This window comes from Pseudophryne corroboree, chromosome 1, assembly GCF_028390025.1.
Source record: "Pseudophryne corroboree isolate aPseCor3 chromosome 1, aPseCor3.hap2, whole genome shotgun sequence".
NCBI lineage: Eukaryota > Metazoa > Chordata > Amphibia > Anura > Myobatrachidae > Pseudophryne > Pseudophryne corroboree.
In genome coordinates this window covers 228,404,081-228,426,604 of record NC_086444.1, presented here as the reverse complement: position 1 = coordinate 228,426,604, position 22,524 = coordinate 228,404,081, and the positions used below count along the sequence as shown (strand labels likewise).

At 45.7% G+C, this 22,524-nt stretch overlaps 1 protein-coding gene and 1 pseudogene across 4 annotated transcripts in view; one reads left to right on the top strand and one right to left on the bottom strand.

Annotated features, from left to right (window-relative positions):
• The window catches only part of TMEM232 (transmembrane protein 232), a 530,130-nt gene that overhangs the window by 50,374 nt on the left and 457,232 nt on the right, over positions 1 to 22,524 (top strand). For 3 of the 4 annotated variants that reach the window (XM_063964108.1, XM_063964107.1, XM_063964106.1), the window contains exons 3-4: positions 12,444 to 12,555; positions 20,442 to 20,547. In XM_063964108.1, the coding sequence (XP_063820178.1) occupies positions 12,444 to 12,555; positions 20,442 to 20,547 (218 nt within the window). The remainder of the gene's footprint in view (positions 1 to 12,443; positions 12,556 to 20,441; positions 20,548 to 22,524) is intronic. The other variant, XM_063964109.1, reaches the window with a different exon arrangement.
• On the bottom strand, positions 4,326 to 4,443 carry LOC134933182 (5S ribosomal RNA; annotated as a pseudogene).

The following is a 22,524-nucleotide window of genomic DNA, read 5'->3' as shown; positions in this document are numbered from 1 at the left end:
AAACCCTTAATGAATTTCCTGTAGTAGTTCGCAAAGCCCAGGAACCTTTGTATTGCTTTCAAAGAAAGAGGCTGAGTCCAGTCACGAATGGCAGACAGCTTTTCCGGATCCATGCAAAGCTCCGTCCCCGAGATGATATAACCGAGGAACGGAATAGATGTTACTTCAAAGGTACATTTGGAAAGCTTGGCATAGAGCTGATTCTCTCGTAAACGGTGGAGCACCTCTTTGACTTGAGTCCTGTGTTCGACAAGATTCTTGGAAAAGATCAGTATGTCGTCCAAATATACCACAACACTCTGATACAGCATGTCACGAAAGATTTCATTGACGAATCCCTGGAAAACCGCGGGAGCATTACTAAGACCAAACGGCATCACCAAGTATTCGTAATGCCCATCTCGGGTATTAAAGGCAGTCTTCCATTCATCCCCCTCTCGGATGCGTATAAGATTATAAGCTCCCCTCAAGTCGAGTTTGGAAAAAATGCGGGCACCACGAACCCTATCAAATAATTCTGTGATTAGTGGCAAGGGGTATTTATTCTTAATAGTAATGTCGTTTAAGCCGCGGTAGTCGATGCATGGTCTCAACCCCCCGTCCTTTTTCTTCACGAAAAAGAAGCCCGCACCAGCAGGGGAGGAAGAGGGGCGAATAAATCCCTTGAGCATATTGGACTTAATATACTCCGACATGGCTTGAGTCTCGGGAAGAGACAGAGGATATGTGCGACCACGGGGTGGCGTCTTCCCTGGGACAAGGTCAATAGGGCAGTCCCAAGGCCTGTGAGGTGGTAACAGGTCAGCAGCTTGTTCCGAAAATACGTCCTTGTACCCTTGATATGCCTCCGGAATGTGCTCTTCATCCGTTTTGGAGGTGACACGGAGCGGACAAACAGGAGTAAGACAATTAGTGTGACAAAAGGAACTCCAGGACAGAATTTGTGACGACTTCCAGTCGATGTGGGGATTATGACTTTTTAGCCAAGGCATTCCAAGAACCAGATCATGGGGCATTTCTGGGATTACCAAGAGTTCCAAATCTTCCTGATGTAGAGCCCCGACCTGCAGCTTAACTGGCCCCGTGCGCCACATTATAAGACCTTTGGAAATTCTAGTCCCGTTGATAGCCGTCAGTGAAATTGGCCGCTCGATAGGCCGTAACTTTAAACCCAAGCTTTGGGCACAGAAGGAAGAAATGAAGTTCCCTGCAGCTCCGGAATCCAATAGGGCTTCACAAGACTTGGAGACTGAATCGGAGACTAGCGTTACTGGAAGCAAACAGTCCGAAGTTGGAGAAGCTTTTGTCGTAACCCCCAGCTTGACTCCTCCGGAACAAGCTAGGCCTGCCCGTTTCCCGGACGAGATTTACAAGATTTAAGAAAATGATCCGCGGCTCCACAGTAAAGGCAGAGTTTACCCTCACGACGACGCTGTCGTTCTTCCGGAGACAGTCGGGATCGGTTAATTTGCATGGGCTCATCTGAGCTAGGTGAGGCCACCGGTCTAGGAGTAGGATTCCGGAACCTGGAACGATCCGGACGGCTACGTTCTCTTCCACGCTCCTGCATCCGAAGATCCACCTTGACGCAAAGGGAAATCAGATCTTCTAATGGATCCGGCAGATCTCTGGTAACCAGCTCATCTTTCAGCCGGTCGGAAAGACCGTTCCAGAAGGCAGCTCTCAGGGCGTCATTATTCCAGCGTAGTTCGGAAGCAATGGTCTGGAAATGAACCACGTACTGACCCACGGAACGGGCGCCCTGTCGAACACGGAGCAAGTCGGAAGAAGCAGTGGTCATTCTGCCGGGTTCGTCGAAAATCCTTCGAAAGGACGAGATGAAGTTGGTATAGTTGGAAACCATGGGATCAGATCGTTCCCATAATGGAAACACCCAATCCAAAGCAGAACCTTCCAACAGAGAAATAATATATGCTACCTTGGACCGGTCTGTAGGAAAGTTGTGTGCAAGTAGCTCGAAATGTACCTCGCATTGGTTCAAGAAACCACGACAATTTTTAGGATTCCCATTATAGCGGGACGGAGTAGGCAGCTGAAGGCGTGGAGTGATACCGGCCGATGGTTGAACATTGCTGGCAACGGCGACTGGTGCGACTACTAGAACAGGTGCCGGAATTACTGAGGCTAGAGACGCCTGAATCTGATCCAGACGCCCGGACAACTGCTGGAGGTACTGCATCACCTGGCCTTGTGCCGCTTCCTGACTTTGTACTCGAGAAGCCAGGTTCTGGATGGCACTTGAGTCCGTGTTCCGATTCCCCGGGTCCATGGGGCCTGAGTATACTATCACTGACCTGGTTTGGGAGTGTTGTGGACTCGGGGCTTCTTCCGATGACCGGGAAGAGGATCCGTTACTGGGTCGCAGTAGAGATGGCCGGATGTAGGTCTTCCTCATGCAGGATTAAGACGGCAGGCAGGAAGCACAGAGGAATTCTTGAAGGTCTCCTGAAAGACAAGACTTGTAGAAATACTGAAGGCTGAGGTACTGAGATATTGAAGGCACTGTGGTGTTGGAGACACTGTGGTGTTGGAGGCACTGAGGTGCTGGGAGTACAGGGAGTGCTGGGAGGCACGAGGGTGCTTGGAGGCACGGAGGTGCTTGGAGGCACGAGGTAATTGGAGGCACGGAGGTGCTTGGAGGCACGAGGTGCTTGGAGGCACGGAGGTGTTTGGAGGCACGAGGTGCTTGGAGGCACGAGGTGTTTGGAGGCACGAGGTGCTTGGAGGCAGGGAGGTGCTTGGAGGCAGGGAGGAGCTTGGAGGCACGAGGTAATTGGAGGCACGGAGGTGCTTGGAGGCACGAGGTGCTTGGAGGCACGGAAGTGCTTGGAGGCACGAGGTAATTGGAGGCACGGAGGTGCTTGGAGGCACAGAGGTGTTTGGAGGCACCAAGGTGTTTGGAGACACGAGGTGCTTGGAGGCACGGAGGTACTTGGAGGCACGAGGTGCTTGGAGGCAAGGAGGTGCTTGGAGGCACGGGGTGCTTGGAGGCACAGGATGCTTGGAGGCACAGGATGCTTGGAGGCACAGGAGATCACAGGGACGAGGGAGCTCTGGAATCACAGCTTCCGCAGGAGAAACGAAGCTACTCAGGCACCGGATCTCTGCCTGGTGTCTGGTTTTAAATCCCCCGCCCTAGCCTGATTGGCGGAGCAGGCAGGTGACGTCAGACCTGCTCCGCCTCCTTGCCCTCGCTTATGATGGCGGCGTCCTTGCTTCCGGGAAGCCGCCGGAGGGACGCGCCGACCCGCCGCCGAAGCCGGAGACCGCCAGGAGAAGAGAGGCGCCGGGCAGACCAGGCCACCCGCAGGGACAAGCGCGGTCGCCGCTGCCCGAGGTGCGTGACAGTGCAGTCTCTGTCTTGGCCTCTAATCTTTAGTCAGGAAAACGCAGAAGGACTCTGAGCACTAGGGTCACTAGGAGACCCTAGCGCTGTACAAGAGTCTAGAGTGCATGCACAGGTCTCTGGGAAAATGGTGAGGTAGCCATTTTCCCAGAGATTTTCCTACTGCACATGCGCAAAATGGCAAGAAAATTAGTGCAGCGCCATTTTTTAGGTGATTTGTGCAGTGCTGATGCCGACGGTGCGGGATTCTGGAGGGGTAAGTAGGAAATGGGTGCAGGATTTGCGGTGTGGGCCCTTGTGTGCACTGCACACCTTGCACACATTATAGATACTCCACTGATGGCACCATCTTTTCAGATATTTATGCAGACATTTAAAGGTCTGCTTTAGGCAAAGGTGTGAATTAAAACAAGTAAGAGGGGTGATTCCGTACCAGTAGCAATATTGTGTATAATCGTAAATACCAAATTTAGACAATTAAGGGTAAAGTCCACAAATCAAGTCTCTATGGTGGTGCACCTTGAGTCAACAGTAATACTATGAATATTAGGTAAAGAAGAAGTAAGACTCTTTTGTGGGTGCACTCTTAGAACTAGTTAGCGATAATGTACTGTGAATATTTTATGCATATAAAACATAACTTTTAATAACAAAGGTTAAAATATGGTATCCAAAGCGACAAACAAACACATATAATTATAATTAAAATGCTTTGGTCCTACAATTATCACCTTTTAATAACCAGGAAGAAACTCCTGAATTGATGTGTGGTGACCAAAGCTGCCTCTCTAACAGACTGGTTGCCAATCTATGCACAAGAATTTTGTGTCGATGAGTAAGGGTATAACCCTTGTGTGCCTGACAAAGTTCCTATTGGGGTAAGTAAATGGAATTGAAGGAAGGAAAGAGCAGTGATTCTGCTGTCAATGTTAGGCAGGGAAGCAAGGGCTAATAAGTGATTCTACTCCACTCGGTATTCCCTGGTGGTCCCCCACCAAGTACTAACCAAGCCCAGCACTGTTTAGCTTCCAAGATCAGACGGTATTGGGTGTCTTCAGTGTGGTATGAAAGTAGATAATGTGAACGCAACAAATCCCTGGATCACTGATGAGAGATCACCATCAGGAAAATTGATTGGTAGAGATAGAAAGAAAAATGGTGGAAAAAATAGAGTGGGAAAAATAGAACAGGTGGATCTGCTGCCCACGTTAGGCGGAGAGAGAGTTAATGCGAAGTTGTTAGCCCATATCCCTTCTCCGGATCGTAGTTGAGAGTCCACAAATGGTAGAGAGACTAATTGAAATTAGTGAAAGAGTGGCTTGAGTCCACAATTCCACCTCTGGCAAGGTAATATGAACACACTGGTTATAAATTCCCACGGGTACACCCTCGTTTCTGTGAGCGGGCGAAACTGGTCTTCCGCTCCCCTGCCTCTGTGGACAGCTGACCATGAGACCCACGGCCTGGATCTCCCTCGTACAGGTCTACCTATAGTGTTACTTGACACTGGGGTTCTATTACCATTAAGGTTTTCTGTGTATTGTTAACCCTAGAAACGAGGGTGTACCTGTGGGAATTGTCATGTGGCTGAGTGGGCATTAAAGTTCCACTTTTGATTATAATGTTGGAACTGTTATTACAGACATTGTAGGTAATTTGATTAGGATTGCCTGAGACTATACATATATATTATGTGTTTGTGATTCGAGCAGCACAGAATGTTTGCTATACATAATATTCATGTTTTGAAATTCTGTCCATCTGTGTTCTAATTTGGAATAGCCCTTCTTTGTTGCCATTTGAAGAGATATATATGTTTTTCTAATGCTATCCAACAATAATACATTGTTTCAAATACAATCTGACTGAGCTTCTAGCCATTGTGCATTTCAGTCACACACTTTCCCTGATGCATATATGTTCCTAGGAGATTGGTCCTAATTGTGTTACCATTACTATGTAATTTGTAAGTGTTTCTAGTGAACACTATGTACAGCCTCATTTTGAGTCAATCTCTATTCCAGAGGTACCACACATGTGTATTATTTTCCACATGCTAGATCTATAATCTATAACCAGTGTGTTCATATTACCTTGCCAGAGGTGGAATTGTGGACTCAAGCCACTTTTTCACTAATTTCAATTAGTCTCTCTACCATTTGTGGACTCTCAACTACGATCCGGAGAAGGGATATGGGCTAACACCTTTGCATTAACTCTCTCTCCGCCTATCGTGGGCAGCAGATCCACCTGTTCTATTTTTCCCACTCTGTTTTTTCCACCAATTTTCTTTCTATCTCTACCGATCAATTTTCCTGATGGTGATCTCTCATCAGTGATCCAGGGATTTGTTGCGTTCACATTATCTACTTTCATACCACACTGAAGAAGCCCAATAGCATCTGATCTTGGAAGCTAAACAGTGCTGGGCTTGGTTAGTACTTGGTGGGGGACCACCAGGGAATACACGCCCTCATTCCAAGTTGTTTGCTCGCTAGCTGCTTTTAGCAGCATTGCACACGCTAGGCCGCCGCCCTCTGGGAGTGTATCTTAGCTTAGCAGAATTGCGAACGAAAGATTAGCAGAATTACTACTAAATAATTCTTTGCAGTTTCTGAGTAGCTCCGGACCTACTCACAGATTGCGATCAGCTCAGTCCGTTTAGTTCCTGGTTTGATGTCACAAACACGCCCTGCGTTCGGCCAGCCACTCCCCCGTTTCTCCAGACACTCCCGCGTTTTTCCCTGACACGCCTGCGTTTTTTAGCCAACGCCGTGAAAACGCTGAGTTGCCGCCCAGAAACGCCCCTTTCCTGTCAATCATTTACCGAACAGCAGTGCGACTGAAAAGCGTTGTACGAACACCAGCAAATCTACTAAGTTTTGTGTTAAATTACTTAGCGCATGCGCGCTGCGTACCATGCGCATGCGCATATAGCAACAAATCGCAGCATAGCGAAAATCGTCAACGAGCGAACAACTCAGAATGACCACCACGGAGTGGAGTTGAATCACTTATTTGCCCTTGCTTCCCTGCCTAACATTGACAGCAGAATCACTGTTCTTTCCTTCCTTCAATTCCATTTACTTACCCCAATAGGAACTTTGTCAGGCACACAAGGGTTATACCCTTACTCATCGACACAAAATTCTTGTGCATAGATTGGCAACCAGTCTGTTAGAGAGGCAGTTTTGGTCACCACACATCAATTCAGGAGTTTCTTCCTGGTTATTAAAAGGTGATAATTGTAGGACCAAAGCATTTTAATTATAATTATATGTGTTTGTTTGTCGCTTTGGATACCATATTTTAACCCTTGTTATTAAAAGTTATGTTTTATATGCATAAAATATTCACAGTACATTATCGCTAACTAGTTCTAAGAGTGCACCCACAAAAGAGTCTTACTTTTTCTTTACCTAATATTAAAGTTGTGAATTATACAGCATATATTTAATATAGTACAGATATGGATGTTTGGGGTGGGGTATTTAGTTAATAAATGTGAATAAATGTCAAATAATGAGTTTACTTTTTAAGACATGTCACATTAGTATGAGAATAAAACTTAAAGTGTTTGCAAAACTATTACTGAGGATTAGATTATTTTTGGTATCACATCAGCATATTGCACAAAACCCTTTACAGGTTGAGTATCCCTTATCCAAAACGCTTGGGACCAGAGGAATTTTGGATATGGTATTTTTCCGTATTTTGGAATAATTGCATACCATAATGAGATATCATGGTGATGAGACCTAAATATAAGCACAGAATGCATTTATGTTTCATATACACCTTATACACACAGCCTGGAGGTCATTTTAGACAATATTTTTTATAACTTTGTGCATTAAACAAAGTGTGTGTACATTCACACAATTCATTTATGTTTCATATACACCTTATACACACAGCCTGAAGGTCATTTAATACAATATTTTTAATAACTGTGTGTATTAAACAAAGTTTGTGTACATTGAGCCATCAAAAAACAAAGGTTACACTATCTCACTCTCACTCAAAAAAGTCCGTATTTCGGAATATTTGGATATGGGATACTCAACCTGTACTTGTTATCAAAACCAATCTTATAGAAAGATTTACCTACAGCAACCCCCATTCCCATGGAACTTGATATGTTTGCCTGTACTTGGTTGTCTCAAGGACTTAATCTCAGGTAGTGATAATTTACCAGGTGATGGTTAGCACAGGTAGATACTAGTAATGACAGACTGAAAGCACCACTTCAACTTACAATGACGTTAGAGCAGTGATGTGCGGTGAGGTCAATAGCTGGCGGAGGCACTGGCTAGTATCAAAGCCAGATTTACACATTATGTGTGAATCCAATGGGTTATGTGAGCAATATTACCAAGGTGCAGCAGTATAAAGGACCTAATTCAGCATGGATCATTATTCTAAGAAATTGCAGTTGTCTGTGAGTAGAAAGGGGCTGCCCTGACAAAAAGAAATGCATCGCAGATCACTATCCACTCGCAGATGCATACGCAATTCCCGGAACATTGAAGAAGCTTTGCCATCTGTGCAAATGTGAGTAGGTCTGAGACTACCACTAATCTGCGACTGAGATGGCCTGGAAGTAGTCTGCACTGACGCCTGGGCACGCCTGCATTTTTTTCTGGGCACGCCTGCATTTTTTCTGACACACCAAGAAAACGGCTGGTTTTCGCCCAGAAACGCCGGCGTCCTGTCAGTCAAACAGCGACTACATTGCATTTACGATCTGTCCGATATTCGCTCCATTTGAGAATTCTCTAAATAGTGATCCATGCTTAATTAGGTTCATACTTAATTAATTTATATCTATACCTTGCCCAGTAGACCCTCAGCAGCAGATTTCCCATCATGTAGATGTCTTCTCCTTCATGTTGGCTGCTCCTGGTTGAGTGCTGGGGAACTTCCTGGAAAGGCCACTTGACACTGCATGAAGCCACACACCCCTCAGTGAGCCAGATCTGATAGCTGCCTCCCCTTGTGTTTTTCCCCCCTCAGTATTATTGCCTATAGTGCTGCCCTGCCCCTAGCTCCAGGCAGTTTCTGACTATCATAGAGGGAAGGCTGAGATCATAACTGCCTCACCTTTAGTCTCTCCCTGACAATCCCTGTATTTCCATCAGAGTGCTGAAAATTGGTTAGTTTTGACTATAAAAATTATTAGAATAATCTAAAGTTGACAATTATAAGTTTTACATATCTTCTTTGTACTATTCTTAGAATTTTTATAGTAAAAACTCTCCAAATTAGCAGCGCTCCGCTGGAAATACAGGGATTGTCAGGGAGAGACTAAAGGTGAGGCAGTTATGAACTCAGCCTTCCCTCTATGATAGTTTAAAACTGCCTGGAGCCTCCCCTTCCTATTAGGCACGTGCCTAGGGGCGCCACCTGTTTGGGAACAGCACTTGATACTTGTGTTGGTACTGTCAGCCCAAAAAGTACTGGTAACTGCAAAATATTTCCACTGTACTGTACCATATGTCATCTTGAATGGTGTGTAAATGGGTAGGACATGCACATACTGCCCCTGTAAGCTGTCCTATTTAGTAAATATGTATACTGTATATAATAAAAAAATAAAATAAAATCATAGTTAGTGGCTCTTTTAATTATTCTATTAAATTGGCTATCATCAAATGAGGTCTTATAACCAGTCAATAAATATAATAAAATTATGCAGTTGGGGGGTGGTGGGCGTTACTTTTGTGCCTATGGGCGCCCTTACCCCTAAATCCGCCCCTGGCGACCCTGACTGCACATCACTGCGTTAGAGGGAGATGATGCACTGATGGGATATGTAAGTATGCAGAATGTGGCAGGACCACAGGATGAAAACTCAGCATATTGAATACTCCCAAGTTCAAGCAGTGCTTCTCTTAACACGTACAGTAGTTTCATCATTTGGTCAGCAATGTTATGGTAGTGTATGTAAGTACTTATGATGGTTGATAATTTACTAGGACTGTCTAAACCAGAATTTGTGGGAAAAGCAGTATCCCAAGTAAGGTAATGTCCATAGAAGCAGAAAATATGCATTTAACCAGGTGATACTGTACATCAGGGGAATTGCAAGCATGGATATTGGTAATCGACAGCCTCTCCAGTGTCGGACTGGGGCATGTAGGGCCCACTGGGGGAATGCAGTGGTAGGGGCCCATGTTTAGGGGTTGTGGCCAGTCCGCAGAGGGGGTGAGGCCTGCCACCTCATTGGTTTGACTAACCATTAGAGAGTGCAACGTCTGGGTCCCTTCATAAATATATACAGTAAATTCATCTGCTGCATGCATGATAATGTGCCAGATTAATAACAGATTAATAACAGCAATGCACTGTAGAAAATACACCATAGTACAGTATAAGGTAACGTATGTATAATGTATAATTCAAGTGCACAGTCTGGAACCTGATCCTTAGAGCAGGAGGTGGTCCCCCAGGCAGTGGGGCCCACCGGTGGTTTCTCCTGTACCCCTGTGGGCCAGTCCAAGCCTGAGCCTATTGTTGAGGCGTGCAGAGTTATGAACTGCACAATGAGATGAGCAGAACAGACTGCACATGTATAACTCAGTCATGGACACATGCATAGCTTCCGCCAGAATAGTTGGAGTCACAGGCAAGGATTCGGCCAGGCAGCAGTTAGAGCAGTGGTAGCCAACCCTGGTCCTTAAGAGCTACAAACAATTCACGTTTTCCAGCTCACCTGGCAGGTGCACATGTGCAGTTATTATTAACTGACACATTTTAAAAGATCCACAGGTGGACTCTGTGAGGAGACCTGGAAAACGTGCACTGTTGGTAGCTCTCGAGGACCAGGGTTGGCTACCCCTGACTTAGAGTAACATGGCAGAAGTGCCAGCAGAAGTAGCACCAGCAGTAAGCAACAAAACAGCTGTACAGATGAGCAGGTGGCTGCTGCTGTGTAATATACAATGAAATATAGACTTTTACTGTAAAAAAGTGCAACAAACTTGCATATCACACATGATGTATGTTGCGCACAAGCAGACTCAAGGAGGGTGGCTCAGATAAATTAGTATTTCCGACAAATGTTGTGTCTAATACATGTAAATACATGTACAATTGTTTACAAGTTAAATAAATGTCATTATCTATCTCAGAAATCTGAAATAGAATCATGAGAATAATATTTTTTTCCAGTGTAAATTCCAACACTTCCAGAAAGTTCTTTGTAACTCCAATGCCTATTACTTCTCAAATATTTCAGAGAATAGAACCTCTGTACACTTTATCCGTATAGGGAATTACCTTAAGGAACAATATTCATGTAATGGTGTAATATGTAAATCAAATTGAATAGCAGTCCTGCTCAATTATTAGGCTGTATACTTTAATAAACCATACCTGTGTGGAAGACACCTGGGGTTCCTAGATGGACTGTTCTTGGAGCTTATAAGACTCTTTTGATGAGCCTATATCATGTTTTATTAAGTTACACAGCCTAATATTTCAGCGGGAGATATTTTCAATTTGTTTGACATAGTACATTATTATATCAGTTTTGTTCCATGAAGTAATTCTGCATATGAATGAAGTGTGCAGACGTCCTCCTGTCTGATATATTGTAGATGTACTAGGCATCAGTTTTGCAAAGAACCTTTTTGAAGTGTTAAAATTTGCATTGGAAAAATATATACCGTAATTCTGATGAGCCTAATTTGGATTTCAGCTGTGGATAACTACTTGTGTTCACCTTGATAACAATTTGTGAATGTATTATCCTATGTTTAGCTATTATTCTGTTCGAGGTTGACAAAAGTTTTGTTAGAAATACTTAGTTTATTTGACGCAAACTCTTTGATAATGCTTACTGGCATCACACCTGCGGCAGGATGTAATGCCACCTGAGTCCGGCGCCCGTGCCGTATGGCGGCCGAACACAGATTTTTTTTTAAAAGGCAATCACTTACAAGGCATGGTTTTGCTTTGTAAGTGATTGGCCCTTTAAAAAAACATCCGAGTTCGGCAGCCATCCAGCACGGCCTCCGGACTCATGCAGCATTAGATCCCGCCACAGATGTGCTAGGCAGTTTTGTTGCACTTGGTCATGCTTACAGCAAAAGTTATTTATTGTCCCCGTCTTGAAATTCTGTGTGCTTGTACAGGTGCATGGAGGCCGGCTTTATAGGTGGTTCAGTAAGTACAGTAACAAGACCTCTCGCATGTGTAATGTTCTCCATTTCATTCATTCAGGGCAGGTAGACCACTGCTTCCCCTCACTGCCATTAGACTTTGCCTCATATTAGTCATACTGTCCCAACATCACTTATAAGATGGCGGGGCTGGCTGAAACATGGTCAAACATTGAGGTGTGTAGTGTGATCAGATTTCTGCATCTAAAGGGCACATCAGCTGCTGAAATTCATCACCAACTTGACTAGGTGTACGATAATAACATCATGCCACGGAAACTGGTTTGGGTGTTATGCTTACCCTGGCATAAAGTTGTGCATACTTGGATTCTAACCTTCTATCCCAGATGAGCCCAAACTTCGCTTCCGCCTTGCGGTGATATATAAATATAGTTCATGTTTGACAGTAACCTGTACTAGAGATAACCATGCATTATACTTAGGCCCCGAAGAGGCCCACCATGAGCAGGCCACACACACTTTGGCTAATGTACGCAGGTTAACTACATATATATTGTGCTATATTTATCCATGATGTCATCATACAGCGCGCCTAGACTGCACACCACGGCGGTAGTTACGTGTGTATGCGAGTTTAATGCTACGAGTTCACTTTCACAAGCTCTTACCTGATTCAATTTATCCCTTCATTTGGAAAATATAATAAAAAATTTAATTCTACATAAATGCCATAAAGACATGCTCTCTATGGAGTTTGTTCTTTTAAATAATACTATGTTATATACAGTAAAATAGATAGGTACAAAATACACTGTACATTCCTTTGTAGTATATCTTTTTCAACCAAGGGATATTTTACTTTTATTACTTTTGATGGTTCAATAGCGGATTATGGTTCTTGTCAGTAAATGACTTTTAAAATCATGGCGTTCCTTGTGATCTTTGTTTAGAAGGCCGCTGGAAGTCACAGAGGAATTCATCAAACAGTTTAATGATGCAGAAGTTCTTGAGGAGCAAGAGCGCATGCTTGACTCTGCTAAGAAAATACTTCTCCGATGCAAGGTAGTCATACTGTATGATGTTTCTAATGTGGAGTGTATAACATGAGGCACAATATATGTATCTGTTCTTTCATTCTCCAGAAAATGTCATTCATTCTAAACAGAAAAATAATAATATAAATATAGTTTATCTGTATCACGTTAAAGGTGTGTAGATAATGTGAATTTTGTCAAAAACACCATGACAACATTGTTTTCAGAATCTTATTCGTACATTATTGCATAATGGGAAATATAATAATAGGCATTAGGTCATTTAATGGAGATTACGCCCAAGGATTCACCATTTTAAGGTTGTCTTCAAAAGAATCCAGACCATGCACCATCACTTTTAGAGACAGATATCTTCGAAAATTATATTTCTTTTATAATTGTTTAATGAAATTTGATTGTTGTCTTATTTAATAAACCTTCAATGTATGTAAATGGAGACCTCTCTGGTGAGATAATGAACTGTTCGTTTTGCTTAGAAGCTGAATTATATCTTAGAACAATGATGAAGTAGAACTATGTAATCTGGTCTTGTGGGTAAATAAACAACAGGATCTAAAGGTGCCCAGTCACAGGCAGATCTAGCTCCTTAACCTGGGCACAGTGGGCAGATTGACATCCAATCTGGCTAGGCACTTATGTAGCCACATCCAAAAGAACAGCCGTTTGGCCGTCAGACTGAACAACATGATTCCTCTGACAAACAAATATTGCAGTCAGATGATTTTCTCATACGCAGTCAGTCATCCGTCTCAATTTTGCTGCTCTCACAATGTTAAGTGTCCGTAGCACCACACAACAAAAGTACAAAGCACTGAGCTGTCTTTACCTCAGGTGATGGAACGCCTAGCTTCACCCCTGCATTTTGCATGGAACGAATTTTAGAAATGTTAATTTTATAGACAAATTCACAGATCCTGCAAATTAATTTTGTAGTTTTTAAGATAGTAATTCCATAATAATTATAAACAAATAATATTAACTATATGAAGAAATAAAGCGGGGTGTCCTATTACCCACAGTAATTTCCCACACAAAATAAACAGGCTTTAATTGCAACAAAAGCCTCATGGGATTTTCGGGTTATCCAATTATAGTCCTTTTTTATTTGTGCGGCAGATACCCTATATTACACGAAAACACATAAGTTCCACAAAAAGCCGAATTGTATAATACTTTTATTGCAAAAAAAACCCCAGAACCTTCCTCGCACTTCTCTTTAGTCCATGTAGGTATCCCAGAACAAGAAAAAGCCAAGACTGCTCCCTATGGGACTCAGACCCGAATGAGGGGTCACTCCTGCTGACTCTCATAGTAATAAATGGGGTGCTCTCATTTGTTAGAGTGTGACAGCTCCAGAACACAGTCAAAACTGCTTAGTAAATACTGTGTTTTGACCAGTGGCGTAACTACAGAGGGTGCAGGGGGTGCAGCTGCTATGGGGCCTGAGCTGCTTCCAGGTCGCACTGCTACCCCTGTACCTAGACATGGGCTTCATACAAGGTCCTCTGCTCCCCCCTTCACCTCTGTCCATGTTGGGAACAGCCGCTGCAGCTGATAGCACTTCCCTCCCTTTCAAACTACAACTACACAGAGGCTGTAGAAGGGGAGGGGGGTGCGGGGGCACTTTCTGTACAGCTCCAAGTCCTGGATGCCGTTGCCGCAATTCGCTGGTATTTAGGGGGCGTGGCCTAATTCTGTGAAGTGCCCTCCCCCATCAGAGACCTGCTGTCATCAGGAGGGAAGGTAATGTATCTTCTGCTTGTTCTCCCCCTCTCTCTCCCTGATACTCTTTCCCTTGCGCCATCTCTTTCTCTCTCCCCCTGACACACTCTCACTCTCTGAGAGTGTCTCTCTCTCTTCCTGGCACTATCGCTCTCTCCCTCTCTTTCCCTGACAGTCTCTCTGTTTGACAGTCTCTCCCTCTCTCTCTCTCTCCCTGATTCTGTTCCCCATCTCCCTCGCCGACACTTTCTCTCTCTCTCTCTCTCTCTCTCTCTCTTTGACACTCTCTCCCTGATACTGTTCCCCCCTCTTTCTCTGACGTCCTAGTGGATGCTGGGAACTCCGTAAGGACCATGGGGAATAGCGGGTTCCGAAGGAGGCTGGGCACTCTAGAAAGATCTTAGACTACCTGGTGTGCACTGGCTCCTCCCACTATGACCCTCCTCCAAGCCTCAGTTAGATTTCGTGCCCGGCCGAGGTTGGATGCACACTAGGGGCTCTCCTGAGCTCTTAGAAAGTAATAGTCTTAGATTTTTTTATTTTCAGTGAGACCTGCTGGCAACAGGCTCACTGCAGCGAGGGACTAAGGGGAGAAGAAGCGAACTCGCCTGCTTGCAGCCGGATTGGGCTTCTTAGGCTACTGGACACCATTAGCTCCAGAGGGATCGACCGCAGGCCCAGCCTTGATGTTCGGTCCCGGAGCCGCGCCGCCGTCCCCCTTACAGAGCCAGAAGCAAGAAGATGGTCCGGAAAATCGGCGGCATGAAGACTCTGTCTTCACCAAGGTAGCGCACAGCACTGCAGCTGTGCGCCATTGCTCCTCTCACACACTTCACACTTCGGTCACTGAGGGTGCAGGGCGCTGGGGGGGGCGCCCTGAGGCAGCAATAAAAACACCTTGGCTGGCTAAAATACCTCAATATATGGCCCCAGGGGCTATATATGAGGTAAATACCCCTGCCAGAATTCCATAAAAAACGGGAGAATAGGCCGCGAAAAAGGGGCGGAGCCTATCTCCTCAGCACACTGGCGCCATTTTCCCTCACAGCTCCGCTGGAAGGAAGCTCCCTAGCTCTCCCCTGCAGTCTACAAAGGGTTAATAAAGAGAGGGGGTCACTAAATTTAGGCGCAGTATACATTATATATAAAAACAGCAGCTATAGGGGACATAACTCAGTTAGTCCCTGCATTATATAGCGCTCTGGTGTGTGCTGGCATACTCTCACTCTGTCCCCCCAAAGGGCTTTTGTGGGTCCTGTCCTCGTTTAGAGCATTCCCTGTGTGTCTGCGGTGTGTCGGTACGGCTGTGTCGACATGTTGAATGAGGAGGCTTATATGGTGACGGAACAGAGGCCGATATATGTGATGTCGCCCCCTGTGGGGCCGACACCAGAGTGGATGGATAGGTGAAGGGTATTAACCGACAGTGTCAACTCCTTACATAAAAGGGTGGATGACGTAACAGCTGTGGGACAGCCGGCTTCGCAGCCCGCGCCTGCCCAGGCGTCTCAAAGGCCATCAGGGGCTCAAAAACGCCCGCTCTCTCAGATGGCAGACACAGATGTCGACACGGAGTCTGACTCCAGTGTCGACAAGATGGAGACATATACACAATCCACTAGGAACATCCGTGACTTGATCCCGGCAATAAAAAATGTGTTATACATTTCTGACTTTAACCCAAGCACCTCTATAAATGGGTTTTAGGTTTGGGGAGAAAAAACAGGCAGTGTTTTGTTCCCCCATCAGATGAATAAATGAAGTGTGTGAAAAGCGTGGGTTCCCCCGTTAAGAAACTGGTAATTTATAAAAAGTTACTGATGGCGTACCCTTTCCCGCCAGGAGGATAAGTTACGCTGGGAGATATCCCCTAGGGTGGATAAGGCGCTCACACGTTTGTCAAAAAAGGTGGCACTGCCGTATTAGGATACGGCCACTTTAATAGGTACCTGTTGATAAAAAACAGGAGGCTATCCTGAAGTCTGTATTTACACACTCAGGTACTAGACTGAGACCTGCAGATAGTGCTGCTGCAGCGTGGTCGGTGACCCTGTCAAACAGGGATACTAGTTGGCAAACATAAAAACATATTAAAGACGTCGTCTTATATATGGGAGATGCACAGAGGGATATTTTGCCGGCTGGCATCCAAAATAAATGTAATGTTCATTCTGTCAGGAGGGTATTAGAGACCTGTCACTGGACAGGTGATGCTGACTTAAAAAGCGCATAGAGAGCTTTATAAGGGTGAGGAATTATTTGGGGATGGTCTCTGGGACCTCGTATCCACAGCAACTGCTGGGAAGAAATAATTTTACCTCAGGTTTCCTCACAGACAAAGGTACAGTCCTTTCGGCTTCAGAAAAGCAAGCGGGTCAAATGGCGCTTCCTTTCTGTACAGAGACAAGGGTAGAGGGAAAAAGCTGCACCAGTCAGCCTGTTCCCAGAATCAAGATTCTTCCCCCGCCTCCTGTGAGTACACACCATGACGCGGGTGCTCCACAGGTTTAGCCAGGTACGGTGGGGGGCCGTCTCAAAAATGTCAGCAATTAGTGGGCTCGCTCACAGGTGGATCCCTGTTTCTTTCAAGTAGTATTTCAGGGGTACAAGCTGGAATTCGAGATGTCTCCCCCCAGCCGTTTCCTAAAATATGCCTTGCTGACAACTCCCTCAGGCAGGGAGGCTGTGCTAGAGGCAATTAATAAGCGGTATTCCCAGCAGGTAATACTCAAGGTGCCCCTACTTCAACAAGGACGGGGTTACTATTCCACACGGGTTGGGGTACCGAAACCGCATGGTTCGGTGTGACCCATTTTATATTTAAAATCCTTGAACATAAAAAAATTCAAGTTCAAGATGGAATCGCTCAGGGCGGTTATTGCAAGCCTGGACGAGGGGGATTACATGGTATCCCGGGACATCAAGGATGCTTACCTGCATGTCCCCATTTACCATCCTCGCCAGGAGTACCTCAGATTTGTGGTACAGGATTACCATTACCAAGTCCAGACACTGCCGTTTGGACTGTACATGGCACCGAGGGTGTTTTATCAAGGTAATGGCCGAAATGATGATACTCCTTCGAAAAAAGGGAGTTGTAATTATCCCGTACTTGGACAATCTCGTTATAAGGACGAGGTCCAAGGAGCAGTTGGTAGTCGGGGTAGCACTATTTTGGAAAGTGCTACAACAGCATAGTTGGATTCTAAACAGTCCAAAGTCACAGCTGGTTCCTATGACACGTCTACTGTTCCTGGGGATGGTTCTGGACATAAACCAGAAATAGTGTTTCTCCCGGAGGAGAAAGCCAAGGAGTTGTCATCTCTAGTCAGAGACCTCCTGAAACCAAAATAGGTAGCGGTGCATCATTGCACGCGAGTCCTGGGAAAAATGGTAGCTTCCTACGAAGCAATCCCATTAGGCAGGTTCCATACAAGAACTTTTCAGAGGGACCTGTTGGACAAGTGGTCCGGATCGCATCTTCCGATGCATAGGCTGATAACCCTGTCTCCAAGGACCAGGGTATCTCTACTGTGGTGGCTGCAGAGTGCCCATCTTCAAGAGGGCCGCAGGTTCGGCATACAGGACTAGGTCCTAGTGACCATGGATTCCAGCCTTTGAGGCTGGGGGGCAGTCACACAGGGAAGAAACTTCCAGGGACTTTGGTCAAGTCAGGTTATTTCCCTACACATAAATATTCTGGATCTGAGGGCCATTTACAATGCCCTGAGGCCGGCAAGGCCTCTGCTTCAAAACCAGCCGGTACTGATCCAATCAGACAACATCACGGCAGTCGCCCATGTAAACCAACAGGGCGGCACAAGAAGCAGGATGGCGATGGCAGAAGCCACAAGGATTCTCCGATAGGTGGAAAATCATGTGTTAGCACTGTCAGCAGTGTTCATTCCCGGAGTGGACAACTGGGAAGCAGATCTTCTCAACAGACACGACCTCCACCCGGGAGAATGGGGACTTCCTCCAGAAGTCTTCCAATAGGATTGTACACCATTGGGAAAGGCCACAGGTGGACATGATGGCGTCCCGCCTCAACAAAAAGCTATAAAAGATATTGCACCAGGTCAAGGGACCCTCAGGCGATAGCTATGGACGCTCTGGTAACACCGTGGGTGTACCAGTCGGTTTATGTGTTCTCCCCTCTGCCTCTCATACCAAAGGTACTGAGAATAATAAGAAGGCGAGGAATAAGAACGATACTCGTGGATGGCCAAGAAGAGCTTGGTACCCAGAACTTCAAGAATTTATATCAGAGGACCCATGGCCTCTGCCACTCAGACAGGACCTGCGGCAGCAGGGACCCTGTCTGTTCCAAGACTTACCGCGGCTGCGTTTGACGGCATGGCGGTTGAACGCCGGATCCTGAAGGAAAAGGGCATTCCGGAGGAAGTCATTCCTACGCTTACTAAAGCCAGGAAAGAGGTTACAGCAACTCATTATCACCGCATATGGCGAAAATATGTTGCATGGTGTGAGGCCGAAAGGGCCCCAACAGAGGAATTTCAACTAGGTCGATTTCTGCATTTCCTGCAAGCAGGAGTGACTATGGGCCTTAAATTGGGTTCCATTAAGGTACAGATCTCGGCTCTGTCGATTTTCTTTCAAAAAGAACTAGCTTCAGTACCTGAAGTTCAGACATTTATAAAAGGAGTGCTGCATAGTCAGCCCCCGTTTGTGCCTCCTGTGGCACCTTGGGATCTCAACGTGGTGTTGAGTTTCTTAAAATCACATTGGTTTGTACCACTAAAAACCGTGGATCTGAAATATCTCACGTGGAAGGTGGTTATGTTATTGGCCTTGGCTTCTGCCAGGCGAGTATCAGAATTGGCGGCTTTGTCTTATAAAAGCCCTTATTTGATTTTCCATATGGATAGGGCAGAATTGAGGACTCGTCCCCAGTTTCTCCCAAAGGTGGTGTCAGCGTTTCACCTGAACCAGCCTATTGTGGTGCCTGCGGCTACTAGGGACTTGGAGGACTCCAAGTTGCTAGACGTTGTCAGGGCACTGAAAATATATGTTTCCAGAACGGCTAGAGTCAGAAAATCTGACTCGCGGTTTATCCTATATGCACCTAACAAGCTGGGTGCTCCTGCTTCTAAGCAGACTATTGCTCGTTGGATTTGTAGTACAATTCAGCTTGCACATACTGTGGCAGGCCTGCCACAGCCAAAATCTATCAATGCCCATTCCACAAGGAAGGTGGGCTCATCTTGGGCGGCTGCCCGAGGGGTCTCGGCTTTACAACTTTGCCGAGCAGCTACTGGGTCAGGGGCAAACACGTTTGCAAAATTCTACAAATTTGATACCCTGGCTGAGGAGGACCTGGAGTTCTCTCATTCGGTGCTGCAGAGTCATCCGCACTCTCCCGCCCGTTTGGGAGCTTTGGTATAATCCCCATGGTCCTTACGGAGTTCCCAGCATCCACTAGGACGTCAGAGAAAATAAGAATTTACTCACCGGTAATTCTATTTCTCGTAGTCCGTAGTGGATGCTGGGCGCCCATCCCAAGTGCGGTTTATCTGCAATACTTGTACATAGTTATTGTTAACTAAATCGGGTTATTGTTGAGCCATCTGTTGAGAGGCTCTATTGTTTCATACTGTTAACTGTGTTTCATATCACGAGTTGTACGGTGTGATTGGTGTGGCTGGTATTACCCGGGATTCAAAATCCTTCCTTGTGTACGCTCGTCCGGGCACAGTACCTAACTGAGGCTTGGAGGAGGGTCATAGTGGGAGGAGCCAGTGCACACCAGGTAGTCTAAGATCTTTCTAGAGTGCCCAGCCTCCTTCGGAGCCCGCTATTCCCCATGGTCCTTACGGAGTTCCCAACATCCACTACGGACTACGAGAAATAGAATTACCGGTGAGTAAATTCTTATTTTCCCTGACACTGACACTTCCTCTCTCTCTCTCCCTCCCTCTGACACTTTCGCTATCTGTCTCTGGCACTGCCTCTCTCCTGACACTGAGCCTTATTCAGACCTGCCCACTGATGTGAGCTGCACCGCAGTTTGCCAAAATTTGCTATGGGCCCCCCAAATATCTAGTTACACCCCTGGTTTTGACCACCAAAACCAATTGTAATGCTCATCCTTTTTAAAATGATGGAAAACCTGCTGATTAGTAAATTTAGCCCCTGTTTTTTTTTCTTTAGAGGCGAGCAGGACTTCAGACAAATGGCTCAGGAAATCATGTGAATCTGCACCTTGCCTGGACAGACCTTATTTTAATCTCACAATGTAAAGGAAAAGTTCAAGAAGGTAAATTTCTATTATTTATATTTATTTAGGATTGAAACGTTTCTCTGTAAAATGGAAGCGGATTGTCAATGCATATTCCTGTGCCTCACTCCGTATGTTGGGCCTGATTCAGAGTTGTACACTAATGCTGCTGCAGATGCGATTTTTTTACTCTGAAGTTGTACAAAGATACAGTATGCTAATGTAACAGCTGCTGGGATTTGTATAGAAACACCAGCCAGAGCATTCACAGCTGCTCACAGCTGTGACAAATCTGCAGCAGTGACGCAGATCCGAAAACATTGACTCTCTAAGTGCGTCTATGTTAACTCAGACTGGCCGCCGCAACGCCCGCGTTTTTAACGCCACTCCATGTTACCTTCCACAAAACAGCTGCTCCCTTTCAATCGCTTGCGAATGAATCCTTAGGGGGATATTCAATTTGCCTCCGAAGAGACATTGGGAGTAAGAACCCCCGATGTTTCTTCGGGTGCTACGGTCGGGTTATTTAATTAGCTCGGCTGGTAACGAGTGCAGTTACACCCGTAAACACACAGGTTCAGTGAAACCTGTGTGTTTTCGGGTGAAATAGCCCTCCGGCAGGCGAAGCAAAATGCCCGATAAGTCGCGGCACGTGCGGCTTATCGGGGCTAATTAGATAGCCCCCGGCGGCGTCACTTTACACCCTTAATCGTTGCGGGCAAATTGAATATCCCCCTTACTGCGTTATTGCAATTTAATCACTGCGTGTCCACATTGCAGCAGTGATGCGTACACAGGGGGTGATTCCGACTTGATCGTAGCTGTGCTAAATTTAGCACAGCTACGATCAGGAACACAGACATGCGGGGGGACGCCCAGCACAGGGCTAGCCCGCCCCTCATGTCAGTCCTTGCCCTGTTGCCGAAGTACAAAAGCATCGCACAGCGGCGATGCTTTTGTACTTCAGGAGTAGCTTCTGGCCAGCGCAGCTTTTACGTGCTGGCCTGGAGCTACTAGTCGCTGCCCGGCTCGCAGCGGCTGCGTGTGACATCACTCAGCCGCTGCGGCCCGCCCCCCACACAGTCCGTCCACACCTGTGTTGGTCGGACTGCGCCCACAAAACGGCGGCCAAACGTCGCCGTGCCGCCCCCTCCCGCCCAGCGACCGCCTCTGCCTGTCAATCAGGCAGAGGCGATCTCTAGGCAACGACAGCCGTCGGCTGTCAGCCATGCGCCGGCTCACGCGCAGTTCTGACCTGATCGCTGCGCTGCGAAGAACTGCAGCGAGCGTTCAGGTCAGAATGACCCCCACAGACCACGATAATAACTCAACTATGAAAACCATTGGCATAGAGTACAACTATGAATCAGGCCCATTGCCATTGCTATTGACTCCTAATTTCTTCTTTCTCTTACTGTAAATACCACCATTTAGAAGATTAAAGCCATACAAAAGCCATGCAAAAGCCATGCAAAAATAAAATGTAGAAACATATTTGTCACTATGTTGACTCTCAGGGGGTACATTTTCTAAAGTTCAGTCTTTAACAAGTGGAGATATGTCCAGTTGCAACTAATCAGACTCTACTTATAGCTAGAATCTGTCTGGTTGCTTTGCAACATCTCCACTTTTTTAAACATGCAATTTAGTAAATATACCCCTAAATGTCGGGCACAAAGGCAAAAACAAATCTGCACATAAAGGAACAAATATAATAAACCTAAGTGCTGTCATACAAAATAAGACTATCGAAAGTTGATTCTACATTCCAGGAGGATGTAATCTGAAGTGTGCTGTGGGACTCCCACATAACATGTAAAAAAAACAATAAAACCCTGATACTGTAAATAGTGTTAAAACTGTTTGAAAAGTTGGTTAAAGTATAAAAAAAAACACAATGCTCTTACATGTAGAATTAAAGAATGAAAAGCCCATAGTGGTTTCTTTAAAAGACAGTCTGTTCTCTCTGGATAGGAAGTCGTCCCAGGGAAACGTTCAAATATCCATATAACAAAG